Source organism: Rhinoderma darwinii, chromosome 9 (genome assembly GCF_050947455.1).
Source record: "Rhinoderma darwinii isolate aRhiDar2 chromosome 9, aRhiDar2.hap1, whole genome shotgun sequence".
Taxonomy (NCBI): Eukaryota; Metazoa; Chordata; class Amphibia; order Anura; family Rhinodermatidae; genus Rhinoderma; species Rhinoderma darwinii.
Window position 1 is genome coordinate 85560641 of NC_134695.1, and position 27289 is coordinate 85587929.

At 40.2% G+C, this 27289-nt stretch overlaps 1 protein-coding gene across 5 annotated transcripts in view; it reads left to right on the forward strand.

The window, feature by feature from the left end:
* The window catches only part of TSHZ3 (teashirt zinc finger homeobox 3), a 265339-nt gene that overhangs the window by 174263 nt on the left and 63787 nt on the right, over positions 1-27289 (forward strand). Inside the window, exons 1-2 of one of the 5 annotated variants that reach the window (XM_075838396.1) lie at positions 1-482; positions 2798-2975. The exon at positions 1-482 is cut by the window's left edge and continues 1043 nt beyond it. The exons of 3 other annotated variants lie outside the window; for them this stretch is intronic. In XM_075838396.1, the coding sequence (XP_075694511.1) occupies positions 2936-2975 (40 nt within the window). In that variant the 5' untranslated portion in view covers positions 1-482; positions 2798-2935. Of the gene's footprint in view, positions 483-2622; positions 2976-27289 lie in introns of those variants that run through there. One more of the 5 variants, XM_075838397.1, reaches the window with a different exon arrangement.

Here is a 27289-nt window from a genome sequence, read left to right on the forward strand (position 1 = left end):
ATGCGTAATCGAGCTCACTGTGCATCGATCGTCTGTACTTCTGCCTGGGGTTCCCTTCTTGTGAACTTGGATTCAAGTAATCCACAGCTCCTACATAAGAGTGTCATCTGATCCTGGACATCAAAGTAATCCGCTCTGAGAAAAGAAAGGGCGTTTAAGATCCGGTTCATACACAAAAGTGATCTGATGTTCCAGATGCGGGACAAGGCTGACTGTGGTCACAAGTAATACGAGGCACACACTCGAATAGAAAAGACACAAAAAAAACCCAGAGAATATAATTTTGCTTCTTGACGATCAATCTTGATGCACACCAGAAAGAAACTTGTAGGGCTTCCCTTGATTCTCCAAATCCCTCTCACCGAGCCATTTTGGGATTGCACTGGGAAACAGGAAGGTGCTCGCTGTCAATCATGCGTTGATCTGTGTACGTGGAGAAACATCACCGGTCGCTTGGCCCGAGAACAATAGCACATTTTTTTGTAAGTATATTAATTCCCCCCCCCCCCCCCCCTCACACACATTTTTTTTATTTTTGCTTTAAAGGTGGAAGAAACTGCGTTTTCCCTTCTAGTGTTAAGGTCTTGAAAAGAGAAAGTTTCCTAAAGTCCTTACATAAAAACAAACTGTCCGCTTTTCCTTAACTCTCTTTGTATATGGGCTGATAGTTGATGCATGCTTTATGCTTGCTGGAATGTGTAGATCCACAAAGTGGGGGTAATTCAGGGGTCAGTGTGATGTAGTTGTAGCAGAGGGGTGAAGAGTCTGCATGTGGTCTGGGGTCTTGGCAATCGCACATAGTTTAGGATAAGGCCTCTAGCAACATGCTGTGTCCTGGAAGTGGCCTGAACTTAACTCCATGTAAAAAAAAAGGGAAAGAAGGTGAGGCGTGTCTGTTATGGGAAACTGCTGCAACTCATAGGATGTTGTGAATTTACACTGCATGAAGTCAGGCAAAATACAGGGGAGAGTGCTGGGAGCTGTGACAAGAAAAAACAGAACCTATTTACCAATGAATAGAATGAACACTTTGCTATTAACTAATCACTGAGATCTAGTGATACTTCAGATATAACATACCTGTATATTGTTACATGGCATGCATGAGAATATTCCCTGCCAGTGACGATGGGCATGCAGATCTATCATCTTCCCCATAGACTGCTAATAAGTGACTCCTAGTTGAGATCCAATGACCCTTGGATCGGTTTCTGTAGAATAAAGAGGTTTTGCTGTATCTACTCCCATGATAAGACTGGCACAACATTAAAGGGGGCAGCACAGCACAGCTAACCAGGGTGTTATCGAGCTCTGGACATGCATGTCAGCAGTGTTTTGTAGATAAATGAGAAGTGTTTGCCAATAGCTGATCTGTGTCTATAGCTTGTCTGTGTGCCTGCATAGGGCATGCTACTGTCACTCTGGCATCTAAGGAGTTAATGAGACAAAGCCGGATCTGTGTGTGTATATACTTTATCAGACACTGCCTCTTTGTAGTAGCCCAGATAAGAGTTAAGGTGACAGCAACCAGTTCTGTCTGTGCAGGATCTGCTCCTTACAATGTGGGGTATAAACAGTTAACCTGACAGCTACTCTGAGCATGTGAGACTTTCTTGTCAGGAGAGCTTGCACTTTAATGGACAGTTGTCTTGGTAATTAAGTTAAGGTGACAGCCAGCCACAACTACGTGCTCTGTAACAAATAGGTAGCAAATGTGCATGTTTATTGGTGCATGCATAGTTACATTTAAGTTACTGTATTTATGTGGTGCTTGAAAACCAGCAGCTTAAAACAGTGTGACTATAGGGAAATGTAGAGTGATTCCACCTGACTACAAAAAGAACAAAACAAGAGATTACTACTTTGAGAGTCTCTGTAGAATCTTGTCATAAGAGCATGCACTTTAATTGTCAGGCCATGTGCATGCATATACATTATGGAAATGGTCTTGGTAACATAGATAAAGTAGCAGCTGCCCCATAACTTCATGCCCCTTACAACTTAGAAAATACTGACAGCTCTGTATCTGCATGATTTACTTGCACATATGATTAACTGCTAGTCAGTGTGGAAATCAATGTGATTTTCTCTATATTGGTATATATATATATATATCTATGAATGGCCATTTTTATGGACAAGCATTGAACTATCAGCCCCACTACAACTGCCTCCTGCTTGTAACATGCTTCTGGGGGGTGCACGCATAGTAATATATCAAGAGGTGAGAATGCCCTTTAGATGGTGGGACATATACATTATATATACGTACCATTCTGTAAATCCCATCCATGCTTGTCAGAGTGCATGCACTTTAAACGGCAGTCCATGTGTATTGTGTGCAGGAACACCAGTCCCTGTAAGAGTTAAGTGACAGCCTCCTATTAGCTGCATACTCCCTGTATCACTCCAGACAGCTTATGTATCTGCTCTTGGTTGCTGCACTCACATGGTTAAATGCCAGTCACTGCATACTGTGTGTATGTGACAGCAGTGCTGCTCCCCCCAGGAAGGAGTTAAAGTGACAGCCCCTGTGGGTGCTGATGTCTCTCAGAGAGGAGCTTTCCCCTCTCACACTAGTTTGAGTGACGCGCTCAGCTCTCCCTCTATCAGCCTGTGCCTGTTGCAGAGACTGGAGCCACGACTGAGGATCAGGCTGGAAGCCTCCAGTGCCCCTCATGCCCTGAATGTGCCCCCCACCGTCACTCAGCTGCAGCCTGGGGGCCACAATCTCTGCACCGATTCTATTTTTATATCTATTTTCTCTGTTGTTTTCTTGCAAACTTGCGCTGTGCAGGCAGCCGGGGCTGTGGTGTCGGTGCATGCAACCTCCAAGAAGTGGATCCCATCACAGGCGGATTTGTGGGGCCCCAAGAACTCTTCCTGCCCCCTCCCCAGAGCCAGCAGAGCCCAGGCAGGCACCCTGATCAGCAGCATGCCGAGGAGAAAGCAGCAAGCGCCCAGGAGAGCTGCAGGTACGGTTCTAAGTCCTTTATTGTATGCACATTGCTACATTGTTGCTAATTAACCCCCCCCCCCCCCCTCCCTTTCACACACTACGCTCATCCTGCATGGAATGACTGGAGCCTGTATTGTTTATATTTTATTTATACACTTTGTTTCTCTATCATCATTGTAATATGAAATAAGATCTTGCAACTATTGGGGTGATGGGGGGGGGGGGGGGGCGACGACTCTGGATTATATATTCTGGTTGTGAAAGTTAAGAAAACAAGGGGTTACTGTGCACCCACTCCCCTTCTTCCCTCCCAGCCCCCTCCTGGGGATAGTACAGAGTATCAGTCTTTTTTCTCCTTTCACTTTTAGCACTCATTTGATTCATTTTGTGAATCAGTCTCTGGAAAGGAAATTGTTTCCTGGGGGGTCAGGGCATGTTTGTTTAGAGGAGGCGTGCTGGATGGGATGGATTTAAGGTTAGTGGGGTAACAAGGGGGCAGGGAAAGTTCACCCAAGGTTCTACGAGAGGTGCGACATTGTTCTTCTGGCTACACAGTGCAAATAGAATGATTTATAATGGTAAATACTGTGTTTTATGGACCGATTTTTTGCTTTTGTGATTTAGAAATTAAGCTAAAGTCCTGAAATAAATTATCATTAAAGGTCTGGTTCTGACCCCGGCCTGTGAAGTGGTGCCCCCTTTGCTTGGCACTCTATATATTTATTTCTTAGTGATCTTCTGTTATTAACGTTGAGCCCTTGTTACATATGTCAAATCTTATTAGGATTTAGCAATCTCTGACTGAGGCTATAGGGGGTGAGATGAAGGAGGGGTGGATAATGTAGGAGGGGGGAACACAGCCAAACATTATTTTGCAATAATGTTCGGTTAGGACATGTGGGAAAGGATTTCATCCTATGGACGCTTGCCATCCTTCATGTGACGACTGAATGATTGCCTGTCATCCGGCTTGTCTTTGAACTATTCATTGCCAATAAACATCAATAAATCACTTGCCATGGTAACACCAGGCACCGTGACGTCACTGGTGCCATGTCAACTTCCTGCCAGGTTCCGCACCGTGAGCTTGTTACAGGATCCATGTGGTTACAGACGGTGACCTTCCACATCTGTGGCATTGTGTAGACTTCACTGTATTACTGACTGGGTTGCAGATTGCTCCAACTGTCTCTCATTTAGCCTGGGCCTTGCTGAAATCTCTGTCAGATTTCCTCTTGTTTTTGTTTTGATCCTAATAGTATAAATGGCGTTTACTGTTTTAATTCTATTGTAGCGTTAGAGCAGTGTCTATATAATGATGAGAGCAGCTGAATATAAAGTGCTTTTACTTGCACAGAGGATATGTACGTGTGTGTGGAGATAGATAGATAGATAGATAGATAGATAGATAGATACGCACACATTATATATATAAAAAATATATACCTTGGAGAAAAAAAAACAGTCGACACCAAACTTTGTGACAGCGAAGTATATACCACTGGCCACATAAATGCTGCTGTTTATGGATAACTTGTGCATATACACAAAGGCTATATATATATATACACACGCATATAGTACAATGTGCATATACGTATGTGTGTGTTCATGTATAGATGTGTGCATGGTTATTATGTGACTGTATAAATACTGTACTTATTTTTCTCACCAGTATTGATCTGGGTATGGGATGGTAAAGATATTTTCACCCCCCCCCCCCCTCCCCTGTTTCAGGCAATACTAATTGACTTAGGAGGCCAACGTCTTGTCTCTTGATATGAGAGAAATATTGTCCTCTGCGGTCGTCTACAGCAACCAATACAATGGCCATTATACTCCGCGTCAGACAATTTACACGTAGGAGGAGTTTCCTGTAATATTGTGCCTATAATGTCGGCCGTAAATGTACCTCTAATATTACTGTGCGTTATACAAGATCTATTGATTACATAGCAATTGTATCTGTACTGTAGATATAATATTCAGGTGAGATGTACGGAGTGATGGGGTTAGTGACGTTGTCTCTCGGCAGTGTTTGTCTATTACACACTTACCCTATGCTGCTGTGATAATACTCTACTGTAATCGTCTAGAACAAAGCGTTCTGGGGATCCTGCTCTGAGTTTACGATTGCTTGCCATACACAGATTTATTAGTAACATTTACTTTTTTTTTTTTCTTTATTAATTCAATTAAAATATCAGGTTAGTTAAGAGGAATACAAAATAAAACCTCCACTACACAATTAATAAGAGATGGGAGAATGGTTTTACTCTATCAAAATGACCCGTCAAAACGACTTTGTTTCATATTTGATTTAATTGTCTCTCTCCTGACAAGCACATTCATCAATAGCCTAATGGTCAATCACAGGCTGCCAGGGAGTGCTGTACGGATCTCATAGACTGGTAGTGTCTCTGTTTAATGGACGTGGCTGGGAATGGCCGGATTGTTGCTTATTTAAGCAGGAAATAAAAAGGTGGGGGGGAGTCAACTATACTGTTGATTGGAGTATGATAGGAAATAGGTTTAGACTTGCGTTCATATTGTAGACCCAAACAGAAGACAGGATGTTGTGAAGTAGTACAGACGCTTGCCAGGAGTCGATACGGACCTGATGGCTCATACTAGTAACAATAATAATGTAAAAGTTCATGTGGCAAAGTGTCTCCTAATTCCCTATGGCCATGCTGGACGATGTAGGGTCCATAGGTCCCTTTTGTGTCTTGTAGAAAGTGATGACAAATTGATTTTGCAGTGGGAAAGGAACATCCCTGGTTGGTAACTCTTCAACCCATTCACCCAGCAACCTTGAGAATACTTGAAGAAGAAGAACAAAAAAAAATGTCTTCTTTCCCCAAACTGAAAGGTCCGCTCAGCCGTAAAAAAAAGAAAGAAAAGTTGTTTTGCCAGCTTCATTAGTGTTCACCTAATTAGCTGTAAACCTGATGGATTCCTGACAGCTTTAATGATTGGAAATGACAAGCTCCACGCAGTGTCATTGAGGAGAATTAGGTTTGCAGCTAGTTTGATGTAATCAAGTTGATATTACACAGTCCTGCTTGCCTTTACTTGTGCATTAACTCAATTTGCTGCTGCAGGTGACAAATGGATTTTGGTACCTGGATAATCATTTCATAGGGATTAGGCCTTTTTAATGGTTCTGCGGGGAGGATGGCAGCACCAGGAGCTGTGAGTAGCCCCAACCTGGCAGACCTTAACTGATAGTTGTAGAGTTCACCCTCTTAACCCAAGCTTTGCCAGAGGATCCTAATTAATGATATTGCCCAATTACACGTGTGCATATATATATTTGTGCCCGCGGTCTCCGTATGTTTGTGTGCATAGTTTTTGCAGAGATGCTCTCAATTCCTACAGATGATCCAGGCCTCTTTGGAGCATCATACGAATAGTAGTCACCTTTCCTTACCCAGTATATGCCCATTACAACCTGGCTTCCCTCTAAAACAGTAAAAACATATTTGAATGGTGGGCACCACAGGCCACATTAGAAGTACAGAATTCACTGTGATTTTGGTGCATTTCCATATCTCCGTTATTCTTATCATTTCTCTTTTGATTCATATCAATTTAGTTTACACATTTGTGCCCCTGACCATTGCAAACATTAGTATTTATTGTGAAATTTTACTGCATGTTCTCTATTTGCACATGCGTTTAAAAATAAGTCACCCTATAACCGGGGGTCACAAAGGAGCATGGTGCCGCCACAATGGCCATTTTGAGCTGACACTGAAATTTACGCTTTCCCAGGCCTTGCTCTGAAATTCTTAAATATTTCCTAGTATAAATTCAGTTACAGTTACCCCCTGCAGCATATTATCTGCTATACATTTGTTCATTGGGACAGAGATTCCTCCTTAGTAGCAAGCTGACAGAATGATTAGCTATGGCTGTCCATTGCAAAGAAAAAGGAACAATACAAAAAAGGGGGAATTTAGGAAAAAAAAAAGAGGATGGGGGGGTCAAATTGTGAGCTTGGCTGGAAGATTCCAGTGATATCCAGAGACAGGAGAATTAAAAAAAAATAAGAGACGTTTTGAGAATCAGCTGCCATCTCTCCCATTAGCTTGACAGCTGTCAATTAGTACTTCAGTGTTCGCTCCCAGTTCAGTTTATTGCCTGTCGTTGATGTTGTCATTTGTTCTGTGTTTTGCCTACAGCGTTATCATGAGCAGGACTGAAAGAGTCAATAGCTGATGTATCAGCAGTTATTTTGTAAATTGGCTCACAAGTCTCTGCATTTTCTTTTTTTTTTCTCCTAAAGATTGTTTTGTACAGTGATTAGAATGAATTGTGACTGCAATACGATTATGAGAAATACACTTCAGCCAGGGGATGGGGAGTGAAGGCATCATGATTACAGTGGCCCATAGAGCTCAGGTTTTTTATTTTCAGGATCAGAATAAAAAGTAACGGTTGGAAGACGATTTTCTACATGTTGGCACCTTTTATATTTTGAATTGCTTGTTCCATCTCCGCTGTAACATTAGTGTTATTTTATTTCACCAAAGGCCATGTTAGTAGGACCCCGTTGGCTTTACGGGAAAGTGCCACCCATAATTAGCTTACTGTTAACCTCTTTGCATTAAACAGGGGAAAGTAGGCTCCTCCAACACGCGGCCTACATTTCACTAAAATGCCATAGACACCTCAACAATTAACCCGCGTGCAGACGCTGTAGTTTTGCCTGACCCTGGGCCGTACCTTTTCACCAGTTTGAGCTGTTAAAAATTCCCAAGGTGTAACGCTTTGTCTTTTTCTACAAAGAGTCTGCTGCAAAAGGTTGCAATTTATCGTTGTCGTTATTAATATCAAAGTCTTGCATGGTGAAACGAGCACTTGGAATACCAAAAGGAAACTCTAGGTGAAGCGTCCCAACTTGCTATTCCCTATTGAATTTTTTTTATTTTCTCCCTTCAGATTATTATTATTATTATTATTATTATTATTATTATTATTATTATGCTCCTGATGACCATATTTCTAGTGTCTCCAGCGTGTTCTACTCTTTGGGTTCTTCGAGCTTCTTTCAAGTAATATCCATCATGAATGTAACCAGATAGACAGCTCTCTATTTTCTTAACTGACCCATGCGTCAAGCAAATCCTATAGTAAGGTAGGGAGCCAACTTTTTGGGCGGCTTGATAAACTCCCATAATGCACGTATTAAACATTATCTGTGCGTCTTTCATCCAGACACATTCGTTCCAGTTCCCGTTCCCAAGTTATTAGGTTCAATTGACCAATAATTGATTTGCTTTTTTTGCTTTTCTTTTTGTATGTGACACAGTAGCAATGCAACATATTTCCTATTCATATCCCATTAGTTTCAACATTAAGAAAATAAAATCACTGGCATGTAGTTCAAAGGGTTTTAGTTATCAACCATATAACAGAATTTATTCTCAGGACTCCGCTATGCAAAATGGAACATTCTACGTATAATATTATTATTGTTTTTTATGTCGTATATGTGATTGTTTTAGATTTTTGCAGCACGTGGAAGCACGGTAAATTGGCTGCCTAAGCGACGTTTAACCATCCCCATTTACAGGATTTTTAATAGATAATTAGTATATTAGTCAGCGTTGCTTAGTAAACAATTAATAAATGATTTAATATTACGATGCACAGCGAACAGGCCAAACAGCTTGCCATAACACCCTCCAATCCTATCTGCCTGGATATCTTAAAGTGTGAGCCTTGAAGAATGATGTAAGTTTCCTTGTTTGTGCTTTAATTATAAATTATTAATTCATACTGTCAGGACACATGTTATTAATTATGACTGGGCTTTTTTTTTCACCTACAGCAGCTGTTTGGGAATAAAGGGGAACAGGTTGAACTGTATTTGGTGGATATTATGAAATAAAATAAAAAAAATCTCTGCAAATCACAACACGTTTGGAAATTTCCAGCGTTCTATTAAAAACAGAACATTAACGCGATACGTGGATTCGCTTTTGCAGACGCGACTTCACAAAGCTTTTAAATAACACATCATTAGCGTCATTTGAATATCTCTTTTTGATGTGGTAATGACACATTTTTGAGTTTGTATCAAGATCCCGAGGTCAATAGTACATGCCGATAAGCATATATAATAATACTTTAACGCCTGAAAAGGCAAGAAGGGAATCAAATGTAAAAAGCTCTCCTGGAATTTGTCTAGTCCAGGTCGCCCGTAATACCAACGTAATCTAGTACCAGCCTCTTAACACTTGTATTCTCCTTTGTAAATTACAATATGAATACAATTAGCTGTTGGGTTATCAAAATGCTCGATTCCATTTTAAATGGTATTTGAATATAGATGAATATTAATGAAGCAGGATGAATTTATTTTGCATAAGTAAAGATGTATAACTCTTCCCTCCATTAACTATGGTCATTAATAAAGCGTGGTCATTATTTAAGAACATATTTATTTTTTATATCCCCCCCCCCCACATTTTTTCCATTTCTTTTAATGAGACAGGCCTAATTAATTATACAGGGATGACAGCCGTTAGCGGTTTAGGGTGTCTATGTAGCAGGTAATACGTCCCTTTATGGATCTCGTTTTGGTCCGTGTCGGCAATGGTGACATTTTTAAACATTTTTGAGGATTCTTCTCCTTGGTTGCCTGGCGTAAAACAGTCGATAAAGTTGTATTTTATTTGTTTCTTCCTCGTCTCTGGTAATGGCTCAGGAATCTACAAAACGAGGAGACATTTTATAATTAATTCACCAAGATGTAATTGCTTTAATCACATAAATGCTACACGCGGCACAGATAGTGCTGTAAAGCATATGGAAAAATATACTGCAAACCACCCACTTGTAATTCTCCAAATAAGCATTCTCTATGTGGTTTGAATTGCAAAATGGCCTGTTAGTTATTTTTTTGAGCAAGTAACATTTGCGTTCTACCTCTGATGATTGGCGTTTTGAATGCGCCCAAGGAAACCTATGTTACTTATAAAGATGACTCCGTGGAAGAATCTGTCAGCCTCGAATAGAACGCATGAAACTTTTATGGCTGCTTGAAAAACCAATGATAATTTTTCTTTTCCATCGTAGTTGTTGTACAGTACACATGATTAAGAGCTTCCTTACGTTGCTTTTAGCTGCGCAGTGATTGTCGTGTGATAATACTGGGCATGTGTGGGTCCAACGCTACTATTTACCAGTATAGATGGTTGAAATTGTGGATCTGTTCTCAACTACAGATGTAGCAGAGCTGAGTTTATATCACTTTTTGTCACCTATAATTTCACGTGAGACGGCGGGTAAAGTTACCTCAAAATCACAATCGCAACCCCGAAGGATTAAACAACACATTCAGCTCTGCGGCATCAATACATTACCTTATCTGAACAAAATATGCTGACATGTAAAAACATGATAACAATTTGCTTAGAAAGTAGTGATTATATGGAGAGGGGGCCTCCTTTTCTGGGCTTCCTGTTAAAGAACACTACAGTCACTACAGCCTCTTCCCGGCGTGAAATGGCTGATAACAGAGAACAATAAATTCACCTGCGTAGCAAATTGATAGCGGATAAGACTGCAGGTTTAGTGTCCCTTTAATTGACTACAAGTAATTTTCCTGACAATTGGCATCCGAAACGGACCATCGGCAATACGCCGTGGTGAGCTGTGGGTCGTCGACTTTATCAGCCATGCGTTCTCCGTTATTATGCAGGAGAAATATACAAACAAAGCTTCATTAAAGATGCTGCAGAAGGTCAAAATATATCACCCAGATAACTACAAGTTGCAGGTTTCTTCCATCTATAAGAACAGGCCTCCATTGGCTCCTCCATGGCTGAGGGTAGCATCGCTGTTAACCATTTCAGCAAACAGAATGCAGCTCAGCTGCCTTTATTTTCGAACTTGCTGCTTTATTTGGGAGCCTGCTATCGAAGCAGATGTCCCTGACACTTTCTACATTGGCTGTTGCTTTGTTTTAGAGATATACGTATGGGCACATGAAAAAACATATTTGCAGTCCTTATGTTCCAGCCTATATTTGCATAAAGAAGTGTATACTGTATAGGCGCAGACATTACTGTAAGAAATTGACGGCCATATTTTTTGTCGCCTTTATTTATTTTTTTTCAATTTTTCTTTCCTCACAGTGAAGTTTATATCACAAGTGTGGAAAAGAACAGGCGTTTTAGATATGGTGAAAATCATCGTTATAATGTTTTCTTTATTTAGCTGCGGCATTCGCACCAGGACGCATATCAGAGCCCTCTACTGCAAAGCTTACAATCTAATTACCTCACAATAAAAACTCAGGTATAAGAGGTTGAATGTCGTTGGAATCTAATTATGTGCCCACGAGAAATCGACCAGCATCAAAGTCCCATGCCCTGCTTGATAACCGAACTCATGAACCCGTCACTGCCATTAAGTTCGTTGCAGCATTAGCCTTCAGTATGTACAGAGATACAGTCTATGTTGGAGCTGTAGAAATAACGTTTAAAAATATTTCATGCAGGCGCAAACAAATTCCTTTTTACCTTTGTAACCAATCGGACACTTGCGCCATTCTCTAACTTTACCTGTACAGATGGAAGCTGCTTGTTGATTGTCTCCGCATTATCAATGCTAACAGTTTTATTTTCTGATACAGTAATAGACCGCAGGGCCCTGCCTCCTCGTCCTTCCAAAAGTCATTTGCTTCCCCGAGTGCTCTGTAAATACTAATAACGACATAATTCATTAATTATTCCACATGCAGAACATGTTATGCACACGGAGACCGAATTGGCGTGACAATTTTCTTTAGTTGTGTAAAGCATATATACAGAAGGCTCTAAAGCGAATGCAAAAAATAATAAGGTGGGGTCACTGTTCCAAAGAGCTGACAATCTATTGTGTAGTTACAGGGAGGCACCATATACGGACTTGTCAGGGATATACATTGAAGGTTCATCCAGCTCAGGCTTATGCATATGTTTCAGTTTGGTCTATAAAAAACACATCCTGTTCTTCCTGCAGCTGAACAGATTATCCCAGAGTAACCTATTATCATTTTTTTTTTTGTTTGCTACAGGAACAATATGGGGGTACGTTATTATAGCCAGTATCCTTTTTGGGTCTGGGCTCAGTGCCCAGAAAGTTCCTTTCCTGCTGGGTCAGGGCTGTTGCTGGAGGGCAGGATCACAGCAGGGGCGCCCTGAAAGACTGGCGGACGCTGCTTAAGACTGGCATCCATCAGTCATCCATCTGTGACACAGAGTCTGTTTTTGATGGCAGGGATGATAAAAAGGCCTGGGAACTGTATAGACCCTTGTAATCAGGGCCAGTACTGACATCCTTCTCAATTGTGACAGCTCCTTCCTTTTCTCTTTTCACCGCCAAGACTGTCTGAACTGGGTTTTTTTTCCCTCTCGCTCTTGTTTCATGTACTTGATCAGTCTCAGATGCTGAGAATTATTTTTTGTGTCTACAGGGAGGGAGGGGGAGGGCGAGCGTTGGTTGATTTGGGTTTGTGGGTTGGGCAGGTGTGAGAGGAAGTCGCTCATTTTTTTTTTTTTTTGTACTGTAGGCCTGTAGCTAATTAATGTTCCTCCATAAGATTCTGTCTGAGTTGAGTAATGTTTTTGATCTTTATGTCTGATAAGTGCATACTTAATGAGATTTCAAAGCTGTGACTACAGCTCTCTACAATTATTGACAGATGCCTTTCCTCTGCCATTGGGTTCAGCTTCATAAATCCTCTTTCGGTAATGAGGTTCACAAGTGCCACCCTGCCAGTGAGCTAATGAAAGAGAGGGGGAGGGAGACGCTCCAGCCTGTCTTACACAATTTTTTTTCTTTTAAAATTGACTATGCAGATGTCAAGCTGCAGGACGATTACTTCAAACATTCTAATTTTTATGTATTTCTCCGTGTGTACATATATGTGCGTATTTACATGTACTAAAACATGCGAAAGCAAAATAAAAAATCCCCATGCACAAACAATCTCTTCCTCCGTCCCCTTATCACTGTAAATCGAGACCTCTAACTAAATGACCAAATTATTCTTAATTATTTGTACTAGTCCCTGATATAAAAAAAAAAAATCATTCCCATCTTTTTTGTATCACATTTATATAGTTGGAAAAAATTCCTCCATACCCTATCCAGCCCAAGAAGTGATATGAACTAACATGCAAAAAGACCCCTCCATTTCCTAAAACAAAATCAAAGAAAAAATATTTTATTGTCCCCTTCCCAGTAACCCTCAACCAAACACTTCATCACTCTGCACAGTGAAGGTCTCGTGCTTGCTGCATATGACCCAAATAGTCATATGTGTATATATATGGTTTTTTTTTCTCCCTTTTATGTTTCAATGTGAAGGGCAAAGAAAAGGATAAAGGACACGTTGTCCTGTTGCCCTAAATGTGTTTTTGAAATGTTGTAGATTTAATTTTCCGACTGAATCCTGGTGGAGAATAGCTTCACCAATGCCAAAGAGTCGATTTCCGTTTCAGCTAAGCCATATATCACTGACCCACCCTTTCCTCTTGACAGAATGACACGTGTCATTTATCAAATAGGCCCTGCCAGACAACAAGGGAAAAAGAGAGCAACGTTCCGTGTTCTCCTGTCTGTTCCCCTTTACAACAGTGAAGCAGCATTGCAGATTGTAAGGAGTGCGTGTGTGCAGTTGTAGGGGCTGGCCCTGTTCAGCCCTGTGATTATAGAGGCTGCGTTGTTCATGATTATCGGATGCATCCAGTCTTTCTCATGTTTCCTCCAGACCCCTTTTCTTTTTGTTTTTGGACTTTGTTTAAGTTTTGAGCACTTGTGGGAAATCAAATCTGTACAGCACATATCACTCAGCGGGCATCTGCTTATGGGGGTGGGGGGTGTTTAAATGAATCTGTGAACTCCAGGTTTCTCAGGAATCAAACATTTCAGAAGATGGATGTGTTTTGAGAAAGATTGATGACGGATATCAGGCTTGCGGTGCCATTTATCATTTTGAATATTATTTAGACTCGCTGTGTACATCAGTAACTTGAGAGGTGGACGAGCAGGGGTTGAATGAAGGCCTCGATCTCTCTAGATTTTGATGGATGAGTTGCTGTTCCTTTATTGTTTGTATGGAGTCATTAGCTGGGAACTTTAGCCCTTCATAAAGTGTCGTCATAGCAGTTTTTGGAACTTAGCAGAACATTAAAAAAAAGCAAAGAAAAAATGTACAACTATAGTCTAAATAAACCATCGTCTTTCAGTTTGAGTATTGTAAACCTAAACCTTGAGTAACCGAAGGATATCATCACCTAGTTGCTTCTTTTATTTAGACTTTTCTTAGAAATAATGCAGCTTGCCATGGTTTAAAACTCAGATTGTATCTTTCTGTTAATAAATAACTTTTATATTGACCTGTAGGAAGAAGATAAATACGTAATAGATATAGTGCAGAGTGGCCTAGGTTAAAAGTAAAGAGTAAGAATGATGGTTGTTGTTGTTGTTGTTGTGTGTATTTATTGTATTCTTTAAAAGTAGTAGTACCAATGCAATGGGTTTCCAGGAGTATAACATTAATGGTCTGTTCTTAGGATAGGCAGACAATGTCTGGGCGTCAAGGGTTCTGAACCCTACGGGACCACTGTGGATCAGCAGAATGAACGGACCGTGGCGCTCGACGGGGGCTGAGCTGCAGTACCAGACAGTGGCAGTGCCTCAGCCACTTCATTCTGCTGATTGGCAGGGGTTGGCCCCCCCACCGATTAAACACTATCCCTTAACGCCAGGAAAAGCCTTTTTAATATTACTTTGCTGCAGTGTTATATTTGTAATCCACAATAGATTTTAAGTGATTTCTGTTTTAATGTTCATTTTCGTCTAGGTGGCGCTGTTTGTATGACAAGTTTATGAAAGAATCTATAACTTAGATTCTTGTGTTTTTCCCTATTTATATCATGTTCAAAATATTTAGTTTAACACGTGATTGTATATCTTGGATTGTGTGTATCTGTGTTGAACTGGACTGATAAATGGATTAAAAAGTCGTTTCCTTCTTTGATACTTGTAATGTGTTAATCGACTATTTAGTTTTATGTCTTTAGTCGTAAATTCTCACCATGTGACAACCAGATCACTTTCACCAGCGTTTAACTATTACAAAATTGTCGGTACTTTTGTCTTTTAAGCTTTATATTACTCATCCCGGTTACATTTTTCCCTGCATTTTAATATCCTTGTGTGTAGGGAGGAAAATATTTATAATGTACTTAAGAAAGATAAAAAAGAAAGAAAATCTATAGGTGTCTGTTGAGTGACGCAAATATCATCCAACACAGGACATTTTGTATTAATCGTCGGCGATCATCTCCCGGTTACGTGTGTTTGAGCAATCAGTGAATTTTTTTTCCTTTATAAAAGAGAACATTGTTTTTACATATTGTCTACAGAACGCATACTTCATTACTTGTCTGTCTCCGCTGTGTCTGTGAAATAATTACATAACAATAGACATTATTACATCTTCTGGCACTTTGCACACCAGTAAAATTCAACTGCAGATCTCGGAAAAATAACTTGTCTCTGACTTTTTCCAGCAGCTGCTTTTTAAATGGTCTGAAGGATGGCCCGTCAGTCACGCCATAAAATCAGTCTTGTAACTTACCTCCTTAGTAAAGTAATCAGTCCATAACTTTTATAATTTTACAGTGGCGTTCCCCAACACCGCAACTCCCATTGTCCTATTCAGAATTTTAGGGTCTTCTTACAAGGCCCAACATGGGCCGTGTAAACGATCGCCGATCAACGAGACAGCTTATCGATCAGCGCTCATTTCCTGCTTTCACATGGAGCAATGCATGGGGACGAGCGATAGTAAGTTCCCATACATTTATATCGTGTCAGCAGCACGTTTCCCTGTTTACAGAGAGATGTGCTTCCAACACGATAATATTTCTTGCTGCATAAACGATACGATCATCCGATGAACGAGCGTTTACAAAGGGCAATTATTAGGAACGAGCGTTCGTATGAACGCTCGTTGCCCGATAATTGGCCCGTGTAAAAGGACCTTAATTAACTCAAAAGTCTGTCAGATATAGTGGTCATGGATAGCAGTTTTTTGGACTTCTTATCAGTCACCCTATTGTAGAACACCTCTGCCCAATCTATATTGAGAGCTAAAAGAGAACAATAGATTTAATTTACCTGTATGCCAGTTGGATAAAATAAACTTTAAAGAGGCTGTCACCAGATTATAAGTGTCCTATCTCCTACATAATCTGATCGGCGCTGTAATGTAGATAACAGCAGTATTTTATTTTTTGAAAAACGATCATTTTTGAGCAAGTTATGAGCAATTTTAGATTTATGCTAATTACTTTCTTAATGACCAACTGAGCGTGTTTTTACTTTTTACCAACTGGGCGTTGTGAAGAGAAGTGTATGACACTGACCAATCAGCTTCATTGTTCCAGCCCTGCATGAGCCACAGCACACACAGTGTGATTGTGCAGTGAAAGAAGCTGGGCTGGAACAATGAGAAGTGTATGACGCTGATTGGTCACTGATTGGTCAGCGTCACACACTCCTCTGTACAACGCACAGTTGATCATTAAGAAACTAGTTTGCATAAATCTAAAATTGTTCATAACTTGGTAAAAAATGATTGTTTTTCAAAATAAAAACCACTGCTGTTATCTACATTACAGCGCCGATCAGATTATGTAGGAGATAGGGAATTTATAATCTGGTGCAGAGCCTCTTTAATGTGGGGCACTCGAGATTTTGTTAAAAGATTGCCCATCATTGTAGCATTGTAACTTTGTCATTATAGTAACCGCTCCATATCTTTATAAATATAGCTGGGACCAATTAGCACCATAGGCTGCCGCTGCATCTGGGACCACATTTCTGAAGGTTTTTTTTATCCCTAAAGTATTTCGATCTATAGAGCATGAATTGTGTGGATCCTGGCACAGATTTTGCATTCAGGCCCAAGAACTTTCAACTATGTCATAAAAATAGTATAACTACTGGCCCAATAAAATTGCTATACAGCTCAACCAAACGTGTTATTTCAGTAGAAAAGAGAACAATAAGTGGCTGCCATTTGCGCCACTTTTTTTTTGTGTGTGGAGGGGGCATGAAGATGGGAAAATAAAATGATCCTTCAAATACATATAAATAATGGGGATGATGGACAGTTCAGCGTTATTGGCAGCATAGTACTCCTACCTGTTTATTGTATTACATTGCCTGGGACAACATAATCTATCGTGGTGGGTAATGCAAAATATTATGTTATTTCATATAAAATTTCCCTTAGTGGCATCCAATTATTGCAGTGTAAAAGAGGCATAGAACATACATACATACATACATACATTATACATACATACATACATTATACATACATACATACGTTATAAATACATACATCATACATACATACATACGTTATAAATACATACATTATACATACATACATACATACATTATACTTACATACATACGTTATAAATACATACATCATACATACATACATACGTTATAAATACATACATTATACATACATACATTATACATACATACATTATACATACATACATACATTATACATACATACATACGTTATAAATACATACATCATACATACATACATACGTTATACATACATACATTATACATACATACATACGTACGTTATACATACATACATTATACATACATACATACATACATACATTATACTTACATACATACGTTATAAATACATACATTATACATACATACATTATACATACATACATTATACATACGTACATACATACATTATTTATACATACATACATACGTTATACATACATACATACATACATTATACATACGTACATACATACATTATTTACACATACATACATACATTATACATACATACATACATTATACGTAGATACATTAAACATACATACATTATACATGTCATAGGCTAATTTTGCAAGACAAACTCCCAACAGCTATATGAATATAGTAATATGAGATAAAATATAGAAGAACTGCATCATTCATAGTTAAGGATCTGTCCTTTGTCAGAAGGAGAAGCGATGAAGGTCCCTGTTACCTGTGAAAAGTTTCTGTGACACTAATAGCTTTCGGCCGTTTCCCCTTTAAGGAACAAACTTTGTCATTCAATAGGGGGGAAAAAAAAGTCTATTTCAGGTGTAATTGGGAGGGTGCTGGGTGGACTCATGGGAAGAAACCGTGTTTTGTTTTTGTCCTCTTGTATTCTTATCCCCCCAGTTTTATAGCAGTAGACATGATTTATTACATCAATCCATCTTGGGGGCTCATCCATCACAGCCCCGTTGCTAGGCACTCGTGGCAGCAGCTGTTTGCTTTGAATCAGACAGAAAAGTTGTCAATCATCAGAGGCAGGTGAATAGCATTAGAAACCCGCTATTGTCAGACGGAATAATTAATCAAAGAGAGAAAAGATAATTAAAAAGATATGACCCTTGCAAGTACTTACTCTGGGTTGCCTAGAAAAAAGAAAAAGAAAAAGAAAAACTGCCTGGTCTGTTCTAGGCACTTAAGCAGCTGAGAGCTGATAAAATATGCACTCTGCAGTGCATAGTTTTTAATTAATTGAAAAAGGTTCAACATTCAAAGACGAAGCTGGAGAAAAAGTCTGATTATGAGCAGAAGTAATATTTATTGTTTGCATGAAAGGCTTGACATGAAGTTTTAACGTCCTGTCACAAATCTCCTGCATACTTTGCAATAAGTCGCCCCCAGCGTTTCTATCTCCACTCTGGAATTCCATTAAATAAAAAGTTGAAAGAACTTTGATTCAACCTTTTTGTAGCGAATGCTCATTTTCAGATTTTTCAAGTGGCAATGTCTTTCGAGTACGTGACTTACTGTCTAGAGGAAAATAATAGTTTCTAGAACCTGCGCTCTCCTGTTCTAGATTATCGTCTGGTTTAATGGAGAACATGTGCTGTATCCTTGGGTTGAACCTGGGTATATGTTTTTTTTTTACAGTCACCTGTCTTCAGTGATTTAGTTTGGTGGTTTCTGGAAGGGAATACCCCCCTCCATGTCTGTGCTTTCTAAAGTTGGCCATTGATATTAGATACCAATTGGGCATTCCAACCACCGAGATCTTTCCATGGAGATGGGCATTAACCAAGTTATAGTAATTGCCCAAAACGCCAACCATGGTGATTCTAAATTACCTTTAGAGTAGTTCGTTGTGTCTGTGGTTGACCTTGAATGCCCCAACTCCGTGTGTTCCTCTATTTCAAGGGGGGGGGGGGGGTCATGGTTGAATATATATATTTTGGTCAACTGTCAATTAACTTTAGAAATTGAAGTTGTATTTCTATATTTCCATTCATCTCCCTCTTTAAAAAATAAAATATGGTAATAAATATACATATACACATATATATATATATATATATATATATATATATATATATAGTGCTGTGGAAAGGGGGTGGATAACATACGGACAGAATGAACAGCTTTAGCATGTAATCGATTATGCCTGTATAAATTTTATTCTCGATGGTGGATTCATTTTTAGTATTTTGGAGCATCAATTCTGCAGGCCTGGTACCTACATTTTACTTCCACCTCTCTAACTTGGCAACATGTTGCTGGGGAGTAAAGGAAACCACTGCAAACTTCTTAATATCATAGAGGGGTCAAATGCTTACGAGGCACATACAGTTCTTCAGCCCAGACATGTCTGGATCCATTGCACATAGATGCTAAGAACACCGGGAAAAGTAGAAGAAAACTTGAAAGAACCGATGCAGATTTATTTTTATTTTTTTAAAAAGGTAATTTTTTTTTCCGGTGAGTACCTTCCCAGAAATCTCAGCTGCTAAACAGTTAATAGAGTCATAAAGTGTATTTAGTGCTGACATGAATGTGTTAGGATATGCATACACTTCCACTTGAATGTTCAGGGTCATTGATCTGACATACAGCTCCGCTTACACTCTCCAGCAACACGTAGATATTGTACACAGCGCAATCCATAATGGAGGATGTTACAATATTGTAAACTAATGCATAGAGGTATTTGCCATTCCTCCTCCCTCTGGAGAGAACAGACTTCCAGCATTTTATATCCAACATTGTTCTATGAAAACTTCTAGATCCTCTTTTAGGAATTCTTTCACAAACTTGCACTTTGCACCTCGTGCCTCGGTGGCTTCACCAGTTCAGTCAATGATCTTTTAGTCTTGGTTCAGCCCACAAAATAACGGCCTTTCTAAGGGTATGTTCCCACACACTGGATACAAAACAATAGAAAATCTGCAGCAGAATATCATGAAAAACGCTGGTAAATTTGTCACAAAAATCTGCACCAAACACTGCGTTTTTTTCTACTCATATTGCTAGGGAAACGCTGCGAAAAAAAATATTTTTTTTTCCCTTCGGATTTGGTGTTAAACAATGATGATAGCAAAGTATATGTACGCCTGTGGATTTCCAGTTTTCCGTTTCTGCAGCATAAACGCTGTAAAAGTCGCAACAAAACAAATCCGCTGCAGAATTTATTCTCCCAAACACGCAGCATCTCCGCACAGAACCCACAGCATAAATTCACATGCTGCGGAATTGAAAGTCCCGCCGGAAGAACACTTTCCGCAGGACTTTTCTAAAAATTTTTCCTGCAGCGTGGGCACGAGATTTTCTGAACCTCATCCACTTTGCTGCTACTGTAAATGCTGCAGAATTTCAGAACATAATTCTGCAGCATTTGTGCTGCGTGGGAACCCGGCCTAAGAGTTCCCCATTAGTTTTGCATGAAAAAAAAAATGTTTTTAAGCTCCATCGGTGCAGAATGGTTTATATTTTTAGTCCCAGTTGCTTTTAGCATAGAGTCCGCTGTGCTGTGAAGAGCTTTAAAGGGGTTATCCCAAAATCGGATGTTTTAACTGAAAGCCGAGACATTTACTATTTATTTTTAGTCATGGTTTTTGGCCTCAGGTTCTTCCGGTTGATTTGCTCTCTAGACCGGGCGGTCCCTCAGAGTGGCACACGTGACCAACATTTAAGAGTTATATACTACAATTCCCACAATCCTCTTGACTCCATGTACTCCTCTGTGGGTCCTTGGTGTAGACTTCGTATGCTCGCCCTGGGCAGAGAAACAGCGCATGCATAAAGAGAAGAAGCATTGCTATAGCAAAATAGCAGTGCTGTACTGCGCATCATCGACTGGTTAAAAAAAAGTACTACAGACGACGTAACGAAGTACAACCACTAGTAAAAAAAACACGTTACATGGGGTATTTTTTTTTTGAGGGGGGGGGGGGATAACTCAGAACCGTTGCTTTTTGATAAATATTTAAAATTGCAAATATTTAGTACAATGAGACTTGATGACGATTGTGGGAATGCCCCAATCTAATCTCACACACATATACACACTAGGACCAATTCCATAGAAAAATAATTGACCTATCCCTACTATGGAGTATGATAGGGAAATGCAGAATAATTTAGATTGATGGAATACCAGCGTTTCTAAACATGAGCAATAATGATAATGCATGGGGACGAGCTGAAGAATGTATATCTCACATGGCTTCTGTGTCAGCAATGAGTCTGTAATTTGCCAGGAAAAATTCCCAGGCTGAATATTCCCCACTGCCCTGCTTATGTATTATCAGCATAATCCCGAGATTCTGATAGTAGTTTTCTAGTGTAGGGTCACCACAGATAAAGCTACACTTAAGGCCCTGTTCACACAGAGCAGGCAGAAAATTCTGCCTCAAAATTCCGTCTGGAATTTTGATGCAGATTTTGATCTGCCTGCACGACGTTTGCCGCTTTTTTTGCAGCGTTTTTCACCCGCGGCCATTGAGTGCCGCGGGCAAAAAACGCTTTCTCTGACTTCCATTGATGTCAACGGGAGATCAGAGATGTAAACGCCCCGAAGACATGGCATGTCGCTTCTTTTTCCCGCGAGACGGCTTTTCTGCTCGCAAAAAAAACCCGCCTCCGCCTCCCATTGAAATCAACGGGAGGCATTTTTGGCAGTTTTTTGGCGCATTTTCCACGTCAAAAAACGTGTCCCAAAACTCTGTGAACAAGGTTTTAGGGTTTGATCAGTTTACCCTTTGCTTTTTAGCTTGGAGATTTCAAGATGCTACGATAGGGTTTAGTTAGGACCATGATGGAGGGGTCGGAGTGAGTGTAGTATAGTGTAACCAAAAAAGAGGACCAAAACAAGTCCCTTATTAAGTACATACCATGGTATACCAACACTAAGATAAATACCTATCAATGTATACCACAATCAGAAAGTAATAGTCCAACGTATTTATAACAATATATCTTTATTAGATCAAATGTAGAAAAAACGGACAACAACGGTCCCAATTGAAAACATTAAAAGTCACTAAAAACAGACTGAGGTGGTGGTCAAATATCCAGATATACATGGTCACAAGTTATATAGGTCCAAGGAAATACATAGGCTAGAAAGTGTAATGTGAGTAGATATACAAATATAAATAACACCCCAAGTGAGATATAAAGAAACCCGATTCAGGTACAGGCAACAGAAATTACAATATGTATACGGAAACTATACCCGTAATGAAACATATAAAGCTTCAAGATGCCTCAATAGGCTCCTAGTTCTAACCATACAAATACTAACCCATAATGGGATACGTATCCAAAATAAGGGTGAAAGATCACTGGACAAACACCACCGCAGGACCCCGACGCGCGTTTCGCCGCCAGCTTTCTCAAGGGAGTGAGGGTAGAATATTCCATCTTCCTACAGGTTTATTTAGGCATGACGGTATGATATACATTTATACGTTGAGTTAATGGACAGGAGAGTTGGATTTGCGTGAAAACAAGTTCTCTGTGACTGTTGGCGTTACTATGTCTGACGGTTACACCATGTAGCACATATCAGGGGACATTAATTTGTGTACCCTCCCAAGAATTAGCATAATTAAAGAGAAAAATAAAAAACCTGACTAATCGTAGTGACTCCTCCAGATAACGTTGTGCAAGCCTCAGATTGGCAGGGTTTGCACAGGGCCACATCATTAATCTTCACATTGTGTGTGTGGGTTGTGTGAGTAATTGCCAGCGTGTTTCACAAAAAAAAAATGAAACTTCTCAGTGGGCTGCATTTGTTATGTGAACCTTGTGGCAAATAATATCCAGCCAGGAAGCTTCATGTAATACTATGAGTTGTGGGCAGGGAAATATGGGAATGTGTGTTCTAAAACGACACGGATCCCAGAAAAACATTGCTGACACAGTTTACATTCTTCCCTTCTCCATCCCACAATCCCATGATAGAGTTTCCCCACCGCTTCTTGTTAAATTCATATAGGAATCACTTTCTTTTGCTCAATTTGGTCGGAATCAGTTCGAGTGGTTGAGTAATTTCACCCTCACGTAGAGATCTAGTAAAATTCCATTTGTCTGGCACTCCATAGTCTGATAATCCAGATGGTCCAATGGCTGTATGTAAAATAAAAAATCTCCTAAGGCATTGTTCACACGGCGTTTATTTGACGCGTTTTTTCTACCGAAAAACGCGTCAAAAAAGCATGATTTAAGCTTCCCATTGACATCAATGGAAAACCGCATTGCAGTGCATACTACGTGTTTTTTTTACGCGCGTGTGTTTAAAAAACTCGTCGTGTAAAAAAAGAAGCATCAGCTCAAGTCTTGGTGCGTAAAACGCACCTGATTCTTATAGTCAATGGGAGTCTTATTGCGCTCCCGAAAACGAGTCAAGAACGCCTTGTGCTTTAAAAATCGCTTTGCAAAAACGCTAGCGTTTTTGACGCATTTACACGTCAGTTTTTTTAGCGCTGTGTGAACAAGACCTTAATCTGTTGGTGCACCCTAAGCAAACCACAACTTTCTGCATCACTCAGGACCAGGACGGATGTGGTGTCTGATGAGAACATTTGGTGATAATGACATTATTTTGCTTTGTATATCATCCGGTGTTGGTGATTAGATTAAACACCACAGAGATAGAGCCGCATGTAGCATTCTTTTTGGCTCCTTATATAAAGACCAATGTTTTTTGTTTTTTTTATATATATCATTTATTTTTAATATTTTCTTCAATTACGTAAAAATCAAAACATAATATAACAATACAGAAATAGCAAGAGAAAAAGTAAATCTATCATCAAAATCGATACACAGATCCCCACCCTTGCCCCAACCCCCCCTTTTTAGCCACAAGGAAGAAAAAAAAGACCACTGTGAACCAGGACTAGGATTCCAGGACTAAAGGGAGTAAAGCCAGCAGACTCGCCAATGATCTGATTTAATCTCTTTTTATTTCTTACATCATAAAATCAATTGACAGGTTTTAATTACTGGCCCCTCATTGTAGAAGAGACGGAAGAACTTCCAGAAGTTTACTCGCAACATTTTAAAAAGCTCCAGTGTGACCATGATCACACCCATTGTACTGTGCCTTGGCAGCTTATTTTTGTCATATGGACATTATATAGATCCAAATTATCATTCATACATTGTCCACCTTCTGAGTGAAACTATTCACGCCACTCAGGATATGGAATTTGGTATAGATGTTATTTGGATCCACAACATTTTCGTATGACATGGCTATACTGACAGGAAATGTTGTCATGGGGACATAGGAGTAAAGGAGATTCGGATATTAGGCTTGTAATTTTAAACACGAAGTAAACTACAGTAAAACTCTGATAATCCAGCACCCCTGGGTAACAGCCAAGGTACCAAATTATCAGAATTTTTATCGGAATTTTTAAAGGGTTATTCCCATGTTAGACATTTATGGCACATCCGCATAATATGCCTGAAAGATGCGTGTCTCCGCTCTGGGACCCGCACATATCTCGAGAACAGGAGTTCCCTGACCCTCTCTAGTGAGGCGGCCGTTTGCCACAGGCCTCCACATTCAGGCGGAGGCCTGGATTATGGCAGCAGCCGAGCTCGCTGTGTTGTGCTGTATCGGTAACTCCTATTCACTTCTATTAGCGTTAAAGCCACAGCATAGCACAGCGGCTCGGCTGTTTCTATAATCCCTGCCACCTCTGCAATAAGTCTACGCCTCAATGCGGCGGCCAGGGGCCACTTCATCAGGCGGGTCGGGAGACCCCTATTCTTTAGAATTATCATGGTAGATGGCAGACACAAACTTCTGTCCATAATAAGAGGACAACAGCAAAATCTGTCTACCTTGTGGTTTCCTCTGTGCTGGGCAGCCGGGTTTTGTTGTTCCCTTTCAATGCTGTTTTATATATGACATTTTCCTTTCTATCTCATGGAGCATGTGTTACCTCGGTCAGAGATTAGTTATTTTATATGCTCCCCACACTTATTCAGACCCTAGACAACTGCCCAAGTTACTTTCTGCTTAATCCACCCTGGTTCAATGCCATGTCTGATATTAGAAAACAAATTAAGTACAAGCGTAAACAGTGGAGACATTTTTGCAATGCAACGACAGATCGGAGGGGCCTTACTTGATTTTATTCCATTTGTTACTCACCTGACCTGTTCATATTCCTGGCAGAATTTATTTATTTATTTATTAGGTTTGTCGACTGTATTGTGGTTTATATCCAGCCGCAGTCTCTCTTAGGCTATGTTCACACGGAGTATTTTGGGGGAGGAATATCTGCCTCAAAGCTCCAAACGGAATTTTGAGACAGATATTCCTCCCCCAAAATACTCCGTGTGAATAGCAATTATCGCGCCGTTTTTCGCCCGCGGCCATTGAGCGCCGCGGGCATAAAACACGCTTTCTCCTGCCTCCCATTGAAGTCAATGGGAGGTCGGAGGCGGAAGCGCCCGAAGATAGGGCATGTCGCTTCTTTTTCCCGCGAGGCAGTTTTACTGCTCGCGGGAAAAAGACGCCGACGCCTCCCATTGAAATCAATGGGAGGCGTTCTCGGGCCGTTTCTGCCGAGTTTTGCGACGCGGTTTCCGCGTCAAAAAACTCGGCAAAAGACCCCGTGTGAACATAGCCTTACTGTAAGCTGACTGATGGTTACTTTCCAACTATTAGCACTATATCCTTCCTGTAAGGGAAATTATATCAACGTGTACTTACTTCCTGCTGGGCTCCTCAATCTAAACAAGCAGAGCTGCAGTGTAAAGCATGGAGGCAGGATAGAGCAGCAGCCTGAGCCTCTGATGAGGAAACAGATGTGTTTCAGACTACATCACCTAAACATCAGCCAACTTTATACATATGCTATACACAGTTTTGTTGCACAGTGGCCTCAACAGCAACTTGTGCACATTATATTATGTAGCATGTTGAAAGACTATAACTATGGTGTATGTGTAGGTCTATACATACACACACACACATATATATATATACATACAGGGTGGGCCATTTATATGGATACACCTAAATAAAATGGGAATGGTTGGTGATATTAACTTCCTGTTTGTGGCACATTAGTATATGGGAGGGGGGAAACTTTTCAAGCTGGGTGTTGACCATGGCGGCCATTTTGAAGTCGGCCATTTTGTATCCAACTTTAGTTTTTTCAATGGGAAGAGGGTCATGTGACACATCAAACTTATCGATAATTTCACAAGAAAAACAATGCTGTGCTTGGTTTTAACGTTACTTTATTCTTTCATGAGTTATTTACAAGTTTCTGACCACTTATAAAATGTGTTCAAAGTGCTGCCCATTGTGTTGGATTGTCAATGCAACCCTCTTCTCCCACTCTTCACACACTGATAGCAACACCGCAGAAGAAATGCTAGCACAGGCTTCCAGTATCCGTAGTTTCAGTTGCTGCACATCTCGTATCTTCACAGCATAGACAATTGCCTTCAGATGACCCCAAAGATAAAAGTCTAAGGGGGTCAGGTCGGGAGACCTAGGGGGCCATTCAACTGGCCCACGACGACCAATCCACTTTCCAGGAAACTGTTCATCTAGGAATGCTCGGACCTGACACCCATAATGTGGTGGTGCACCATCTTGCTGGAAAAACTCAGGGAACGTGACAGCTTCAGTGCATAAAGAGGGAAACACATCATCATGTAGCAATTTCAGATATCCCGTGGCCTTGAGGTTTCCATTGATGAAGAATGGCCCCACTATCTTTGTACCCCATATACCACTCCATACCATCAATTTTTGTGTTCCAACAGTCTTGGAGGGATCTATCCAATGTGGGTTAGTGTCAGACCAATAGCGGTGGTTTTGTTTGTTAACTTCACCATTCACATAAAAGTTTGCCTCATCACTGAACAAAATGTTCTGTGTAAACTGAGGGTCCTGTTCCAATTTTTGTTTTGCCCATTCTGCAA